Genomic DNA, 17,007 nt, shown 5'->3' on the forward strand with positions numbered 1-17,007 from the left:
TGGCTAAAAACATGGTACTAGTACAGTGGAGAAGCTTCCAAGCAGAAGTACATTTTTTTGCCGGGTTCTCTCCGCAAAGTACGTCAAAGTGACTCTAATCTAAGCGTAGACCAATGGTTTGGATCGACCGTTTTACTACAGGGTCGGCATCAGGTTCCCAAGGGACCGCCGGAACGGCCGGAGCCGCCTATTTAACTGCCCCTCGCCAGGAACACCTCTGATACACTCCATTCATGCTTTTCTGCCTTGCCTACTTGCGTCCTACTCATATATTCATTCATTCGTGTACTACATGAGTTGATTCAGAGTGATCCACTACTCCGTCAGTAGTTAGTGATCAGATCATCAGAACGACATGGGGAAGGTGCTCGTCGCGGAGGCCACGGCGCGGCAGGCGGCGTCGTTCGTGCTGGGCTGCGCGGCGGCGCTCACCCTCGTGCTGCTCCTCCAGTACCGCCCGCCGCCGTCCAGGGCGCCGGGGCAGTTCTCCGGCAGCTGGGGAGCTGGGCGCCGGAACAGGACCACAGCACGCCTAGCTCATCATCATCAGGCGCCGATCGCAGGTTCAGACCACAACCACGTTGATGATCAGCCGTCTAACGCCACATCATCAAAGGCGGCCACGGCCATCGATTGTGCTCGAGCTGCTCAGAGTGATGCTACTGTTCGGAGCAGGGATCACCAAGACGAGGTTGGTCGATCAATCGTTCTAGACTTCGAGTACTGTACTTTCTGAATTTCATCATCTGTTTGTTCCGTCAGCAAGTTCAGTCATTCAGTCCAGCATACATACATACCTGCCGTAGCTACTATAGTTGACCTGCTTATTTAACAACCGTAACAACAGTACTACTAGTATGTATTGCCACCAATTTCGATTCATGTTTCGCCTTCTTCATCATTCTACTTCTGTTATTGCTTCTAAATTTGCCAGTTAATTTGTTCCTTCAGCAAATTCAGTACTCGGTGTCCTACTATTAGATACTACCTGCCAACTATAATTAACCAAACTTAACTATGTGTTGCCATTAATTTCGACTCATCTTGTCCGCTGAACGAAAACCAACTACTAATTGACCAACTGAGCCTACACCCTACTGCAGTATCCGGTCAAAAAAAAAAACTGAGCCTGCAGTAGTACCGACTTATAGAGAATTCAGAAAGTTAACTGCTGATCTTTGCTAAATTGCTCATGCATGCTTACTATGATCCATGTCAGGGCGGCGAGTTCCAGGGGCTGGCGGCGGCGGTGCGCGGTGCGGCGACGGACGACAAGACAGTGATAATAACCTGCGTGAACCACGCCTTCGCGAAACCAAACTCCCTCCTCTCCCTCTTCCTCGAGAGCTTCCGCATCGGCGACGGCACGCCCCAACTCCTCCCCCACCTCCTCATCGTCGCCATGGACCCCGCCGCACTCGCCCTCTGCAGCGCCGTTCACGAGCACTGCTACCTCTACACCATGCCCAACCTCAACTTCACATCAGAAAAGCTCTTCCTCTCCAAGGACTACCTGGAGCTGGTCTGGAGCAAGCTCAAGCTCCAGCGTAAAATCCTCGAGCTCGGCTACAGCTTCCTCTTCACCGACGTCGACGTCATGTGGTTCCGGGACCCGTTCAAGCACGTCACGGCTTACGCCGACATGACCGTCTCCAGCGACGTCTTCCTCGGCGACCCGGATAACATCGGCAACTTCCCCAACACGGGATTCTTCCATGTCAAGCCTAATAATCGCACAATCGCCATGACCAAGGTGTGGCACGAATCCAGGGGCAAGTACCCGGGGGCCAACGAGCAGCCGGTGTTTAACATGATCAAGAAGAATCTGGTGAAGGAGCTTGGGTTGAAGGTCAGGTACCTGGACACGGCCTACATTGGTGGGTTCTGTGGCTATGGCAAGGATTTGGGGAAGATTTGTACGATGCACGCCAATTGCTGCGTTGGGTTGAATGCTAAGCTGAGGGATCTGAGGAGTGTTCTTGATGATTGGAGGAATTATACTAGGCTGCCGCATTGGGAGAAGCATAAGGCCAAATGGACCGTGCCCGGCGCGTGCTTCCACTGAATTTGGATGAATCCATGTGATGATTCGAGTCTACATATATACATACAATTGAGCCGGTTGATTCTTCTTAGTGTTAGTTTGTTTGTAGATCGGTTCTTAGTTGTAGTTTGTATGATCTGTATGTACGTGAGAGGACATTGGTCGAGCACATACTCTGTATACTGGCTGGAGAAATATATACCGTATTTTCTTATAAGGAAATAGCTGTATTAAGTTCTGGGCCGGATCTGGTTTCGGGGCCTGGTAAGTTCCACTGGGGCTCGGCCCATCAATCCCGTGTCTTGCCTAACAAGCCCACGCGCTCTAATCAACCCGCTATTAGCTTGCAACGCAATCCCCAAAGCTAAGCTTAAAACCCTTCTTCCTCCTCAATCCAGTCCCGACATCCTCCTCCTCTCCCTCCCGCGGCTGCTCCTCAGGTGCCAACTCTCTCTTCCAGTCTCGTCTCTCGGTTTTCTTCAACTCAGCTGGGTCGTCCTCCGCTTGCCCCGCCGAAATTTCATCACTTTTCCGGGGGCCGGGGCCCCGGACTGGTGCGCACGACTTCAGCTTTCGTTTGCCTCCTGACTTGGTGCAGAGTGGTGTTCTTGCCGGAGACGGGAGAGGAACCAGGCATGGGCGGGGGCGGAGAAGAGAAGCCGTTCAATTTCCTCCAGGTTCTGTGTGGTGCGTCAGCTCATCTCTGTCTGTCTTTCTGCTGCTGCTTCTTACTAGTACATTGGTACTAATTATGCAATTTGTTTCGGCACATCTTTGTGACTGCACTGCATTTGATTTCTGTGTGCGATTTTTGGTTGTTGCAGAGGGCGTCATAGCTGGAGGAACCGCTGGTGTTGTGGTGGAAACGGCTCTGTACCCGATTGACACCATCAAAACCAGGCTTCAGGTGAATTTAGTTCTGCACTGCTTAGAGCATGTACAATGCAAGATGTCTAGGTGGGTGCTTAGAAAAATTAACCGGTTTTTGTTAAGCACTGATGCTTATTTAGACTAAGCAGATGCCTAACTTGGCACCTCCTCTATACAAATAAGCACTGGTGCTTAAAAAAATGTTGGTTTATTTTCGTAAGCACCTGTCTTAGCACCTTGCATTGTACATGCTCTTAGTGTCCATTTTTGTCTGAAGATGTTAGTTGTACTACACGGTGCCATTCAGTCTTACATGAATAGTTAGCACTTGCTTGTGGTCTTTGATTTTGCTTGCTTGTAATCTAGCTACTTCCAAAGAAAAGATTTTGTTATGCTGAACGCGCACTGAGTTACCTGACAGTGCCACGAAAACAAGAGCCCTGTAGTAGCTACCTCCACTGGAGGCCATGACTAAACCTGACATAAATCTAAGTTCCCTATAGCCTATGCCCTGTATGGCAAGGCAGGAAAAAAGTGTATACATACTTGCCATTTTGAGTGAAAAACAAAAAACCATGCCCTTTATTTGGATGAATAGTTTGAGTGGTTGCGCTTCTTCTTCTTAAGAAGAGGGGAACACTGGAAAGATAATGAGCAATTGCTCTTCAGCAGAGAGCAAGTACTTGTGTCCAATGCAAAACATATGGGTAAAGTGAATAAGAACACTGTTTGTGCTTGGGTCAGTATTGCAGTATACTTATCAAGCATGCCTGGAATTCCGGCCAATTCCTATCTAAAGTGTGCCTGTAGCATCTTTCCTTATTTTACCATGGCTTACAGGCAATGTAAAAGTCCAGGATGTACATTTGGTCTGACTTTTTTTTTCTATCTGCAGGCTGCTCGAGCTGGAAGTCAAATTCAATGGAAAGGCCTGTATTCTGGACTGGGTGGAAATCTTGTCGGTGTTCTACCGTGAGTCTAGAACATGTTAAATATCCATACTACTACTCCCTCCGATCCATATTAATTGTCTCAAATTTGTGCAAATATAGACGTATCTATGCCTAAAAAGCATCTAGATACATGTAATATTTCGACGACTAATATGGATAGGAGGGAGTACATTCATACTCTTATTCATATCGCATCTGTTGCTTTATAACTTCTTTTAAAAAAAATGCATAGGTTCACTTTTGCTTACATGCCATGAGATGGAATCACTTAAATTTGTTCCAATATATATTCCTTCTGCCTATGTAATTTTATTAAGCTAATCCTTAACTTATTGCAGGGCTTCTGCTTTGTTTGTGGGAATATATGAACCAACAAAAAGGAAACTACTGGATGTGTTTCCTGAAAATTTAAGCGCAGTTGCTCATCTTGTAAGTTTGCACACACTTTATGTTGGGCTAGCTAATTTGCTCAAAGCGAGGGACATTCGTCTTTTTTTATTTTATCCTGTCTACACCTGCAAGCTTATGGATGGCCCTTTTAATGATAAAACATCAATAATGTTACAATTATGCCATCTTTATCTATGCTTCCTTCAGCATGTTGTTTTATGTCAGCCTTATTTTCTTAATGAGGATGCTACAGACTGCAGGAGCCGTTGGAGGTTTTGCTGCTTCTCTCATTCGTGTCCCCACAGAGGTCTGTATTTTTGTATATTCTGTACACTAAATGTTTTCTTTTTCATCGAAATAGATTGCATTGCATTCAGGTGGTCAAACAAAGAATGCAAACTGGTCAATTCAAGTCTGCGCCTGGCGCTGTTCGTCTCATAGTTGGGAAAGAAGGATTTAAAGGTCTTTACGCCGTATGTATATTCTGACCTCTTATTCAGTAAACAATCTTTTAACTGATATAACAACTATTTCCTATTTGAGAAAAAAAATGTGATTTGAATCCACTTATTTTCCCTTGAACTCTTGATAGTTGTTGTTTTGCTTTAAAATTTGTGCCGCCATACAATACACCTCATTAGCTTTACCCACTCTAAGTGTAGTTTATTTGATTTGCAGGGTTATGGCTCATTTTTACTTCGAGATCTTCCCTTTGATGCCATTCAGTTCTGCATATACGAGCAGCTTCGAATTGGCTACAAGCTTGTGGTAAGTCTACTGTTGCCGACATAATACATGTATTATTCATTTTGCTGAGTTTCCTAACAAAGCACTAGTTTCCATTAGTTGTTGTCCGTTTTGAACTGTAACTGATTTTTCAATAATCTTTCCAGGCAAAGAGGGAGCTAAATGATCCAGAAAATGCACTTATTGGTGCTTTTGCCGGTACAACCCTGTTTCTCAATGCAATCATTTGACTTCCATTTGTTTCTCCTACAGCATTCGGTTTGCCCCTTTCCTTGCTCCCATGTCTCCTCTTTGACCCAAGAATACTATCTTATACCTTGCACCTCATTTCTGGTAGGTGCGATTACTGGCGCTATAACAACACCCCTTGATGTTCTGAAGACAAGGCTGATGGTTCAGGTGGATACTTAATCTTTTCTATAGAACATCCACACCAAAGCCCTGTTTTGCATAATGAACTATTTATGCACTGGTTCCAATCTCCAATTGCAGGGGCAAACAAAGCAATACTCTGGAATTGTAAGCTGTGCTAAGACTATCTTGAGGGAGGAAGGCCCCGGGGCATTCTTGAAGGTACATTGCGAAAGATATAGACACTCTAAACATATTCTTTTTCTTTTGTAGAAAAAACAGTCTAAACATCTTAGCCGCACACAAAAAGTTATGAGATGAGCTGATGCTAATGAGAATGCTGTGGCTGTTCATCCAACATGTTCGAAAACCTGTCTTGAAAGTACTCTTTTGTTGGATTTTCATATGATTGGGTGATGAGGGTCTTGTATTTAGCACCGCTAGCACGCTCCTTACGCAGCATGTCCCGAGACAAAAAAAAAGTGAAATTAGCTGCAGATCTGGATTTTTTTTAACAGTGCAAGTACGTGGTGATAATTTGCGGAGAATCCAATGTTATGAGATGCCATATTGCACGGGGTTAATCTCTGTCGATGATGATGTTTGCAGGGCATCGAGCCACGAGTGCTGTGGATCGGCATCGGCGGTTCCATCTTCTTCGGCGTGCTGGAGAAGACCAAGGCAGTGCTTGCTGAGAGGAGCAGCCGCAAGACACTGGCGAACAAGGACGAGTGAACCGACCAACGGTGCATCTCCTGTTACAGTTCCATAGGGCACACAATCAATCTTGCTTGATTCGTCTCGTAAGTTTTGCTCTGATTTTATGTGCTGGGCTTGTGTTTCTTGTTCCAGAATCATAGGGAATACGATCAGTATCAGTTCTTTTTAATCTGAGAGGAGGGACGTGCTGTGCCACTCGTGTCAAATTCTGTGTAGTACTCTTTGTCGATTACTAATTTTACTTACGCCAAAAGATTCCATCGTAGGCACTGGTTAATTACCAGTTTACCACATACACTTATGGTCCGAACACTTGCCCTTACTTCCTGCACAGACCACTGCTGGTGTACAACACAACATAATCCATCCATGGTGGGATGTGGAAACACAGCATGAAATGCCCTGCCTAGCCTATACAAACTATGTATCCTCACCTCACATGAAGGAACGCATGCGCGGGCGGACGATGGACTGCGCGCCGTCGACGAAGATGGTGGTGCCGGTCATGAAGCGGGACTCGTCGCCGACCAGGTACAGCACCGTGGACGCCAGGTCTTTCTCCGGGTCGAGCCACCGCCGCAGCGGCATCACCTCCCCGGTCTCCCTCTCGGCCTTCTCCTCCCCCACCGAGACGGGGAACTTGTCCCGCAGGTGCAGGCCGCGGCACACCGCGTTCACCCTGATCTTGTGCTTGCCGAGCTCCATCGCCGACAGCTGAAAAGAAGGACGAACGTTCATACACCACTGTATATCTTCATGGTGACCAAAACTAGATGGTAATCTGAACTTACTCTGACGAGCTGGTGAACGGCGCCTAGACTCGTGCCGTATGCTGCAGCCCCAGGATACAGCCCTCTCTCGGCGCCGATGATCTGCGTCAAGCATACGATGGAGCCACCGGATCCTGCGTCCCGGAACCGCTTGGCGATCGCCTTGATGAGGAACCATGGTGTCATCACATTGGCCTTGATGGTCTTGCTGTACTCGTCTTCAGTCACGCTGAGGCAATCCTGCACTTCCCCTGCTCGTACATACAGACAGACAGCCAACCAAAATGTATCCTCAGGTGTCGATAAGACGAATTATTCTGCAGATGGATTTTGGTGAAGATGAACGAATACATGATCGATGGATGCCCAGATTAATTTGGAAGATGTAGTGAAGAATCGTTTGGGTTGGGATGGTTAGCATACATACCCTGGAAGGAGTAGCAGTTGACGAGGGCGTCGAGGCCGTCGTCGAAGCAGCGCCAGGCCCTGTCCACCGCCGCGCCGGCGGCCGCCTCGTCGCAGGCCTCGAGATCCAGCCCCACCACCGCCGCCGCGCCCGCTCCCCCAAACCGCCTGACCTCCTCCGCCGTCGCAGCCAGGGCGCCCTCGTCGCCCAACAGAACCAGCCTACATCGGCAGACCGAGTTACTAGAACCGAGAGAAGAAGAAGAAGGCGGCGGCTGGAGGTACGTACCTGCATCCGTGCTTGGCGAGGCCGGTGGCGATCCCCCGCGAGACGCCGCCGTCGCCACCGTTAGAGGCGAGCAGCACCCGCTTCGCGTACGCCATCCCCTTGTAGCCTCGCGGTGGGATCGTCTTGTGTTCCACCAACTAACTGAGCATCGGGTTGTCTGATACTATGATTACTACTGTAAAATACTCCAGAAGCTACCGTGAAAGCGAGCGCGCACACACATGCAAAATTGTACTGCCCGTAGCGTAGTAGTAACGTTGTTGTTTTTCCTATGAGTAGTGAAGTGGCGTTGATCTGAGTCAGTCATTCAACCGACACTCGATCGAGCTGAGCTGACACGGTGAAAATCAGAATGGATGGAAGTTAGTGTTGACTGTTGACCCAGACGGCCAGATGGGGGACAAGAGCTAGCTGCACACCTGGGCCGGAGCTCCGTCGGCGCTGGCTGGTAATCTCGTCGGTGTCGGCGGCCCGTGAGGTGACCAAGGCCCACAACACCGACTGCTTCATGAACGTTTGGCGTCCACATTCAACTTACCTAAACACCGCCACTAACCAGTGGAGTAACTGTTGGTCAATGGAATATGAGCTGGACGGAGGTGGTAGCAATAGGCACCCCGTAGTAATAAGCTTCCATCCACATTCAACTTACCTAAACATATACTAGTACCACATATATAATTCACCGCCTGCGCCACTAAAACGTGCTGCTACTACGTACTGCTGTAATGTCTTTCAGTTTCCTCATCACTAACAAAAGGGGCAAATGTAAACGATCGATCCTCCAAGCCACAGACAGCGATCAGGCTGTCTGTCTGGCTGCACGCGACACTTCCACAGTACACCGGCGCCGGTGCAGGAGTCGTTGGAACCAGGCGACTAGGACAGGGTTGAATAATTGGGCTGCCGAGATCCTGCTGCTCGATCCATCGATCCCCTCTTTATCGACTCCCAACTCATTTTCCACGCACTGGTACTGTACAATACAAGTGCACAGCGACCGCCTTATCGCGCAGCCGCAAGGGAATTTCTCCCATGGAAGCAATCCTTTTCGCCTCTCACAACTAATTCGATCTTCTCCACATGCACATATATTCCATATGCCCATACACGAGCAACAATCTCATCCATGCATGTCGTGTCGAAAGCCAGTGGAAACCCAACTGGACATATCTGTCTGTGTGCATTGGTCAACCAACCTCAAGAAGAAGAACTCACCTCCCTCTGAAAAAAGACACAAGGGAAATCCAAATCCCTGGATGCTCTCCAAAAAGGAAAGACAGATACAGATACAGATCTCTCACGTCCCTGGATGACCCCGTTTGGTTATCTGGTCTGCACATTTCGCTTGTCAAAGGCCAAGATTCTAGCTGTGTCAAACACGCTGCCTCAACAAAAGGTCATGTAGCCCCAAACCCCTCCATCCATGGCTCCTTATAAATACATGTGATGGCAAGGTCATCTGCAAAGCACCACCCACTCACCCAGTGTGGGCACAAGTGAGGTCTTTGCATGGAAGTAGGAGGCCATCTTTGATAGCCAAGGATGATTTGCCTGTAAAACCGATTGTCGTCGCCTCTCGGTGCCGTTCCAGGCACTCGAAGGGAGGGCGGCAGCAACAGGTTCTATGGGCAAGTCAGCCTGGCTACCCGAGTACCTCTTACCCATATTCCATGCCAGACCTATGCTTAGTTATTTCAATGAAGTGAGGTGCCCAGTCAGAACTTATATACATGCTGTAAACATCTCACTGGTTGGTTACCTTGACAGTAGGGCAAAGGCCTCGTCTGAGGCTACACCATGCTTCACCTGTCGTATCGGTATCAGCTCAGCGGCATGGACATGGCAGATTTGCTGCCACCCTGCCATAATAATTCCACACTTTTGATACTTGGAACATTTGGAGTTCTTTTATGATAATGATCATTGTTTTGGAAATAATGTATATCATCAGGTGGTCTTTTTAGCTTTCCAAGTTCCACCCGCAAGTTCACAGGGGTCATGCGATCCCCCATGTGAAACAAGACAACATCCAGAACACATAAACAATTCTACAAAGTGCAGAAACTGAAATATTAGAGAGAGACATTTAAAAAAACTGCGGCTTTTCACAGAGGATCCAGTCACTATCATCTACTGCAGCTTTTGGCCAAAGGATGAACTCACTATCATCTAAACATACAATGTATCAATGCCTCACCATTCCGTTCCACCCTTGACATCAAGCCGTCCAACATGTTTATCCAAGAGCTACTGTGAACCTGAGAGGAAGGAAGAATTATTCAAGTAGGATAATGGGTGACCTAATCTGATGCCTTAGCAAAGACAAACAACAAGAAGCTGACAAGACTATACATATAAGTATTTTTTTTCCATTTCTGCTGGCTACAGCTGTAAATTTTCTTCAGGCTGAGAAATGAGAATCAGCTGCAGCTCCTTCCTCAGTATTCAGCATTATCATTCCTTTTATACCTTTAGACAGTTGAATCTGTCATTAATGCAGCTAGAGAATTATCAACAATGGCATGGTAGCTCTACAATTCTGCATTGTGCATCACAGTAAATCCGAGTCTTCCTCTTTTGCTTCCCTTATTCATTCTTATGAGAATCAGTGAGTTTGCAGTGTTGTGGACATCGCATTATTATCTACTGGTACAAGAAGTGTGAGGCATTGTAGACCAAATATAAGCAAAGATAGTAATGCCTAAGTGAATCAGCATGGTAGCTCTACATTGTACTGAACCTGACCCGTTTTCTTTTTCTTTCCTTTTTTTTCCTGACAATCTATGAGCATGAAGTCTTGCACACCTTACATTATTACCTACTGGCACAAGAAGGGTAGGGCATTCTAGACAAAATACAAGCAAAAGACAAGTTGTGCATAAGTAAAACAACCTTTTATAACCACACACATATATAAGAGCAATATGTTGAGGTCTACAAACATACACAAAATAATCAATATTTGAGGCAAAACAGAGCTCTAAAATATAGTTGAGCAGAGATAAGTAGATAACCAGTGGCCTTTGTAAAGTATGGATTGTAGTTAGAAATTGAAATGACCAGATGATGATATGGGTTTGATTAGTTAATACACTGTGCTAAAAGATCATTTTATAAATTAAACATCACTTTCACGTTGTTTGTGCAAAGCATCTTGGGTTTCAGTCCTGGATTAGCTTCAGCTGTACCAGCAGATCAACTAATTAGGCATACTGAGAGATTGTATACACTAGAATGTTAGATGAAACATGTCAAAATCGCTGATAGCTGTCAAAGTTAATAAGCAATTCTGAGCTCCCTACACCGTCTATTTTCTTCAGATAAGTGATAATAGGCACATAGGGCACACAAGCGCTGGAAGCAAAGTTGAATAAGAGCAAGATGTGATTGAGAAGTCAGTTAAACAGTGATATGTAACAACGAAATCACAGTTATAAGAAAGTTTTGAGATGGCCTAAGATCAATGGGAACATGAGAACATATAGGAGACTTTTGCTGATTACAAATAATATTATAGGTGGAGTCCATAAGAAGAGTAGGCCACTATATTTGTGAGCCAGGCAGTCGCTAACAAAGGACTACATAACTCACTACGCTTTCCATCATAATGATCGGCTGTTGATCATTTGCACTATTATTCATACAAATGCATTTCATGGACAGAAAACTACACGTGTAGATGTCCAAATGCTTCCGTGCTCAAGAAGTTCAGTATAGGCTTTGTTTGGTATCTACAGGGGTACCAGACCATGTAGGAAGTGATAGAATAAGTGATACACTTTGGTCAAATTGGTAGGATGTAACTTCATAATGTTAGAGAAATCATTCTGCGAGGCACTTGGAGTTGACATTTCTGTTGAAACCGATTTCAGTGAATAATAGTTGTCCCCAGTTGATATGGAATAATTCCTCATAGGGGTCGTGTGCGGAGAGCTGACTGCATATAACCTTTTTAGAAGGATGTATTCCATCAAACTATGGCCTTAAGGGGGCTCAAGAGGCAAACGTATTTCGGAGGAAATCATCTTTCATGTGATCCCAGAGAAAATGGGCAAGATCAAAACAAAGAAACTGCCACCAGCATGATTTGGAGAATATATGCCTACCATGATCAGGAAAAGATTCAAAGGGAAAAGGTTCGCTGATGTGCCATAAAGAAAACTATGAATGAAGTCGATACTCAATATTTATGGGATTTATGTGGTTGTATTTTTGCTTCTGCCATATCTACTTCTTTGCAGCACTATATCTGCCATAGGGAAGGTAATAAGAAAGGAGCCATATATATCAAACTATTACTTCCAAGTGCCAGTCGATAGGATTGGAGGACAAGATTTTGCGTGTTGAAAGGCGCTGCCGTTAGCTGGCCAAGGATGACTTTCCCATTTCCTATTCAAAGCTGTAACCCTATCTGGCCCCATACTAAAATATTTCATTCATGCCCGAAATATAGTTTTACCAGGCCAAATTTAGCTTCCACCAAACAAAAACAGGTTTTTTTAGAACCAGCTATAACTTGATGAATAACGATATCCAAATTCACAACATGACACTTCTACATTTCAGTGCAATAGTGCTTATAAACTTAAACAATACTGTGGACTGGATATTGGCATTTATTATTGCCAATTTCCTTCGATTCAGAAATACAATTGCATTATGCTGCTAGTATACTCCAAAAATATCACTGACTCAAACTAATGACCAAATGAAGAAAGAAAAACAAAACCTCGGGCAGTGGCAGCAAGATCATGAGGCATCTGGTCACAAAGCCACAATATTTTACATCTATTTTAACTTTCTAATTACTTCCACCAGCTTTTGGCACTAAAATATGTGACAGTGATCCATTTATAATCTTTAAGTATAGCAATGAAAGCTGGATAGGATGTAGTTTAGCAAAAGAAACTCAAACAAGCAATGAAAATGACCATACATGAATCACATTTATTATGAGCAAAAGCAACAACATAGTTGGATCGCATTGACCTTATTCCATTCATTTTTTCAAGTTTCTTCAAACAATTCCTTCCAAACTACTACTGCTCAACAGACATGATGTCCTATGACAGAAATGAGGTGCTCATCATCAGACCTATATACACGCACTAGGATTGCTGAAAGCACCATCAGTTAAAGCCCTCGTTATTACTAGCTTCCTATGTAGAGGAAATAAGAATGGAGAGAGCAGCACAAACTAGGAGCTCACCAACTCACGAGACATTGTCGCTGCTTCGGAGCTTCTGGATGGCAGCAAACATCTTCCTCCTGGACCCAACGGCGCCGATGCCCATATCCTTGAGGTCCTCCAGGGTCAGGAGCGGGAGCACTTCGTCGTCCACCTCGTGGATCTCGAAGACGGGGGCGTACCGGGAAAGGCCGAGCCCATCCAGCCAGGCCTTGACGCCGCCGTAGCAGGTGGCCCCGGGGAGGCGGCCGTTGGGGATGCCCCAGTCGGCGACGCCGTCCGACTCGTCGACGCTGGCCTCGCGGCTGCCGGAAACCCTAGCCCTTCCGGCGGCGGCGGCGGAGTCGGAGTGGTCGGCGTCGTCGTAGTAATGCCCCTCGTCGCCGTCGTAGCCGTCGGCCCCGGAGGGCGCGGCCGTCCAGGCGGTGCGCGGGCGGCGCTGGCCGGGCTTGGGGCCGCGGCGGTGGGCGGCGGCGGGGTCGAGGGCGTCGTCCGGGTGGGCGCGGCGCGGCGGGCGCGGGTGGGAGGAGGAGGACGGCTTGCGGTGGCGGCGCGGGAGCGGGGCGAGGTCGGAGGCGGCGGCGGTGGCGGTGGGCTGGACGCCGATGTCGCCGAGGCGGACGCTGGGGCGGCGCTGGCGCTTGGAGTAGGGCGGCGCGGCCGCCGCCGCAGCCATCGCCTCGGCCATGGGGTCCCCGATGGGCACCACCACCGCGGCCGCGGATGCGCCTCCGCCCCCGCCGTTGGTGTCGGGCTCCGGCGGGTGGAGATCGGCCATGTGGAAGGCAACGCGGAGAAGGCGGCGGCGGCGGCGCGCTGAGATGCGTAATCCGTGGGCGCACTCAGTGGGAACTGAAAACGCTCGCTCCCGGCCTTGAACCGCGTCGTGTCAGGGCGGCGGATTGCGACACGTGGCTTGATTGGGCGGTGGAGATGGGAATGCGGGAAGTCAAAGCCGCGGGCGTTGACTGGGTTGACCATCACAGCTGGCGGATAAGGAAGGAGGCTCCACGGACCATGCACGGCGGACTGAGATGTATGCGCTCCGGCCCATCTCAAGACATCTTTCCTTGTTGGTTTCTGGTTTGTCTGAGCCCAGCCCATGAATTTTTTTTTGCCGAAAATATATTCAGAAGCGCAAAATGAGATTTTCGCCTTGCCTGAGCGCTCATGGAAAGAAAAAAAAAGTTACAGTTTCGTCTCAACGGGTTCACATGCATGGATGACCTTCAACGTGAGAGGAAACATGAATCACCTGTTCTCTCTGACCCATAATACAAAATCCGAGATATAAGTTTGTACTAAATTTAAGACACGCAGTATGGATTGGAGGGAGTATAATTTTGTTTTCTCGTTTGTAAGGTTTGTGGTGTCGGTGGCAGCGGCCCTGTTGAAGACAATCTCACACTACTACAAAACGGTATATATGCAACGACACATCAGTAACGGGTACGGCGCGACTGTTACTGATGAACAACATCAGTGTCGATCGTGGCCGCGACCGTTACTGATGAACAGAGTGGGGTCTGCCTGTTCCCGCCCAGCCATACATTAGCGGCGGTCGCGCGAGGCAACCGCCCCTGATGAACCATCATACCTCGCGAGATACATCAGTGGCGGTCGGTTAAGAGACGACCGCCACTGATGAACCACGCATCAGTAACGGTCGCCCTAACTCAACCGTTACTGATGTACCCCCTATTATCAGTAACGGTCGCCCAACTCCCGACCGCCACTGATGAGTATCGCGGTTTAAATACAAAGAACAGAGCCGCCGCTGGTCGCGCTGCGCGTCGTAACGGACCAGCTGCGGCCCCTTCTTCTCCGGCGACGGCGAAGCGCTGCCCGACGGCGCCATGGCCGCCGACGAGGCCCCCAGGTAGCCCCTCCTCCCTCTCCCTTCCTCCTCTGTCCCCCACACACCAGCGGCCGCCGTCTCCATGGTCGGCGAGCTCCGATCTTCGACCCCAAAACTTCCCTCTCCCTCCCGATCTATCTCGCCGGCCTCCAATTTCTCTCCAAAGTTCCCCAATTTCAAATTTTTGAGCTCCGGCCGCTGGCCAAAATGCGGCCTCCTCTTCGTCGCCCGGAGCTTCCCTCTCCCTTGCGAGCTCTCTCTCCCTCCCGATCTTTCTCGCCGGCCTCCAATTTCTCTCCGAATGTCTCTAATTTCAAATTTTTTGTTAGCTCCGGTTAATTAACACCTTAATCCCCTTGTCAATGATTAGGCTAACTATTTTGCTTTGTTTGTTTTCTTGTGTATTGTGTTGTAGATCGAAGGACCGTTCTTGGATGTACGCCAAGGAAAGAATCAATGCTCGTTGGATAACCGAATGGACGGTCTTTTTTGGAGTCGCGGAAGGTGATATGGAACGAAAAGGACTTGTGATGATGCGTTACACGTGCATGATGAAGTCTGAAAATGTTCAGATGCACGTGCTGGCATCGGGTTTTGTGGAAGGTTATTCACACTGGACTTGTCACGGGGAGGATGCGGTTGATGTCGGTAGCGGTAGCGAAGATGATGATGTCCTGCGGTATGATTTGGTGAATGATTCCGAGGAAGAAAGAAGGGTCGATGTGGAGGCTAATGTGGAAGGCGAAGGAGTTACACGTGGTAGGATTGCCGAAATGCTAGATGACCCGTACCTACGGGAGCAGCTGGAGGACCCCAAAGATGAGGCAGAGTCTGCTCAGTTCAAAAAATTGTTGGAGGACGCAAACACACCCTCGTATGATGGAGCTGGCGAACAAAACAACGTGCTCGAAGTGACGCTCGAATTTTTGAGGCTGAATGCAACATCATGCTGGTCAGACAAGGGCTTCACGGACTTGTTGATTTACCTTGCTTCGGTTTTTCCACAGCCAAACAAGTTGCCCAAGAGCACATACGAGGTGAAAAAGATTACATGCCCGCTTGGATTAGATTGCGTGAAACATCATTCATGTCCAAACGACTGCATGGTATACATTGGAGAGTACGAGAACCATGAGAACTGCCACATATGCGGTGCATCAAGATACAAGAAGAAAAACGCCAGAGCTGGCGATGACGATGGGGAAGAAGTGATGAAGGGCAGGCCGGCAAAGACTGTCTGATATCTTACGGCAGGTGGCCGAGTTGAGCGTTGGATGCAGAACGTTAAGGACGCGAGGTATCTCGTCCATCATGATCCGGCGCAAGCTGCATTCAATCCTGACGGGCACTATAGTGTGGAGGAAGCTGGGGTCCTAAGATACCCTGCCAATGGGACTCAGTGGAGGAACTTCGACACGGCATTTCCTGATTTTGGGGCAGAGCCAAGAAACCTGAGGCTCGGTCTCAGCACTGACGGGATAAATCCTTTCGGAAACATGAACAACAAGCACAGCACATGACCAGTGATCTTGTTTGTATACAACCTTCCTCCATGGTTAATCATGAAAAGAAAGTACATCCACATGTGCATGCTCATACAGGGTCCAAAGCAGCCGGGAGCTGACCTAAATGTGTATCTGCAGCTAGTGAAGGATGAGCTGAAGCAGCTTTGGAACCCTGGCAGAGTGGTTTGGGACGCAAACAGGAGGGAGTACTTCACGATGAGAGCAGCGCTTCTGACCTGCGTGCATGACTACCTTGCGAATGGAAATACTTCATGCCAGGTGACACATGGCTACAAGGCATGTACAAAGTGCGGGGGAAACACGACATCGGAGAAGTTGCCCGCTTCATCCAAAATTGTTTACATGGGCCACCGAAAGTGGTTGGATGCTAAAGACCCTTGGAGGGATGACAAGGAAAGGTTCAATGGGAAGACGGAGCACGGGACAGCGCCGAAGGAGAAGTCTGGTATGCAAATCCTCGAAATTGTGAACGATCTTGAGGTTGTCCCGGGAAAGATTGCTGCGAAGAAATATAAGAAACCTGAAAGCGTCGTGTGAAAAAGGAGATCCGTATTCTGGGACCTAGAGTACTGGGCACATTTAGAATGCCGTCACAGCATAGATGTCATGCACGTGGAGAAAAATATATGCGACCGCGTGCTGGGGTTGCTGATGAACATTCCAGAGAGGACGAAAGATGGACCCAATGCACGGAAGGACCTGGAACTCATGTGTATCAGAAAAGAGTTGTGGGGCAAAGATCAAGTGTCGGCAGCCGAAAAGAATGGTTTCGTGACGGTGACCACGCGGTGTCGTCTTGCATGTTACAACCTGTACAAAGACACGATCAGGCTTCTACGCGCCCGTTACTGATGAGTAGATGGGCATTGCACTTCGGAGAACATCAGTGGCTG

General features: G+C 48.0%; 4 protein-coding genes and 1 non-coding gene across 5 annotated transcripts; 3 read left to right on the top strand and 2 right to left on the bottom strand.

The window, feature by feature from the left end:
* Positions 1-208: 208 nt before the first annotated feature.
* LOC100832282 (uncharacterized protein At4g15970) lies at positions 209-2,266 on the top strand. The gene is made up of 2 exons (XM_003559100.4): positions 209-691; positions 1,220-2,266. The coding sequence occupies exons 1-2, from the start codon at positions 356-358 to the stop codon at positions 2,063-2,065; spliced, it is 1,182 nt and encodes a 393-aa protein (XP_003559148.1). The 5' UTR covers positions 209-355; the 3' UTR covers positions 2,066-2,266.
* Positions 2,267-2,356: 90 nt separating this feature from the next.
* LOC100834382 (S-adenosylmethionine carrier 1, chloroplastic/mitochondrial) lies at positions 2,357-6,328 on the top strand. The gene is made up of 12 exons (XM_003562332.4): positions 2,357-2,484; positions 2,643-2,731; positions 2,869-2,951; positions 3,810-3,886; positions 4,206-4,296; positions 4,511-4,564; positions 4,635-4,730; positions 4,936-5,025; positions 5,151-5,202; positions 5,342-5,403; positions 5,497-5,577; positions 5,965-6,328. Exons 2-12 carry the CDS (start codon positions 2,680-2,682, stop codon positions 6,088-6,090), a joined length of 864 nt encoding a protein of 287 aa, XP_003562380.1. The 5' UTR covers positions 2,357-2,484; positions 2,643-2,679; the 3' UTR covers positions 6,091-6,328.
* A 48-nt stretch (positions 6,329-6,376) lies between these two features.
* On the bottom strand, positions 6,377-8,939 carry LOC100837453 (carbonyl reductase [NADPH] 2). Its single transcript, XM_003562342.4, has 4 exons — positions 7,540-8,939; positions 7,273-7,472; positions 6,867-7,096; positions 6,377-6,789 (listed from the first exon to the last, which is right to left on the bottom strand). The coding sequence occupies exons 1-4, from the start codon at positions 7,632-7,634 to the stop codon at positions 6,511-6,513; spliced, it is 804 nt and encodes a 267-aa protein (XP_003562390.1). The 5' UTR covers positions 7,635-8,939; the 3' UTR covers positions 6,377-6,510.
* A 105-nt stretch (positions 8,940-9,044) lies between these two features.
* MIR169K (microRNA MIR169k) lies at positions 9,045-9,218 on the top strand. Its single transcript, NR_126873.1, has one exon. It is a non-coding gene; the product is annotated as a microRNA MIR169k (primary transcript).
* Positions 9,219-9,430: 212 nt separating this feature from the next.
* LOC100841811 (ankyrin repeat and SAM domain-containing protein 6) lies at positions 9,431-13,586 on the bottom strand. The gene is made up of 2 exons (XM_003562357.4): positions 12,752-13,586; positions 9,431-9,800 (listed from the first exon to the last, which is right to left on the bottom strand). The coding sequence occupies exon 1, from the start codon at positions 13,506-13,508 to the stop codon at positions 12,756-12,758; it is 753 nt and encodes a 250-aa protein (XP_003562405.1). The 5' UTR covers positions 13,509-13,586; the 3' UTR covers positions 9,431-9,800; positions 12,752-12,755.
* Positions 13,587-17,007: the final 3,421 nt, after the last annotated feature.

This window comes from Brachypodium distachyon, chromosome 1 (genome assembly GCF_000005505.3).
Source record: "Brachypodium distachyon strain Bd21 chromosome 1, Brachypodium_distachyon_v3.0, whole genome shotgun sequence".
Taxonomy (NCBI): Eukaryota; Viridiplantae; Streptophyta; class Magnoliopsida; order Poales; family Poaceae; genus Brachypodium; species Brachypodium distachyon.

Excerpts from the sequence above, each read along its gene's own strand:
- LOC100832282 (XM_003559100.4), top strand. The coding sequence starts at position 356 with ATGGGGAAGGTGCTCGTCGCGGAGGCCACGGCGCGGCAGGCGGCGTCG. Across the intron at positions 692-1,219 it reads GCAGGGATCACCAAGACGAG|GGCGGCGAGTTCCAGGGGCT; the intron begins GTTGGTCGATCA and ends GATCCATGTCAG.
- LOC100834382 (XM_003562332.4), top strand. The coding sequence starts at position 2,680 with ATGGGCGGGGGCGGAGAAGAGAAGCCGTTCAATTTCCTCCAGGTTCTG. Across the intron at positions 2,732-2,868 it reads TTTCCTCCAGGTTCTGTGTG|AGGGCGTCATAGCTGGAGGA; the intron begins GTGCGTCAGCTC and ends TGGTTGTTGCAG. Across the intron at positions 5,026-5,150 it reads GAATTGGCTACAAGCTTGTG|GCAAAGAGGGAGCTAAATGA; the intron begins GTAAGTCTACTG and ends TAATCTTTCCAG.
- LOC100837453 (XM_003562342.4), bottom strand. The coding sequence starts at position 7,634 with ATGGCGTACGCGAAGCGGGTGCTGCTCGCCTCTAACGGTGGCGACGGC. Across the intron at positions 7,097-7,272 it reads CAACTGCTACTCCTTCCAGG|GGGAAGTGCAGGATTGCCTC; the intron begins GTATGTATGCTA and ends ATGTACGAGCAG. Across the intron at positions 6,790-6,866 it reads CCGTTCACCAGCTCGTCAGA|CTGTCGGCGATGGAGCTCGG; the intron begins GTAAGTTCAGAT and ends CCTTCTTTTCAG.
- LOC100841811 (XM_003562357.4), bottom strand. The coding sequence starts at position 13,508 with ATGGCCGATCTCCACCCGCCGGAGCCCGACACCAACGGCGGGGGCGGA.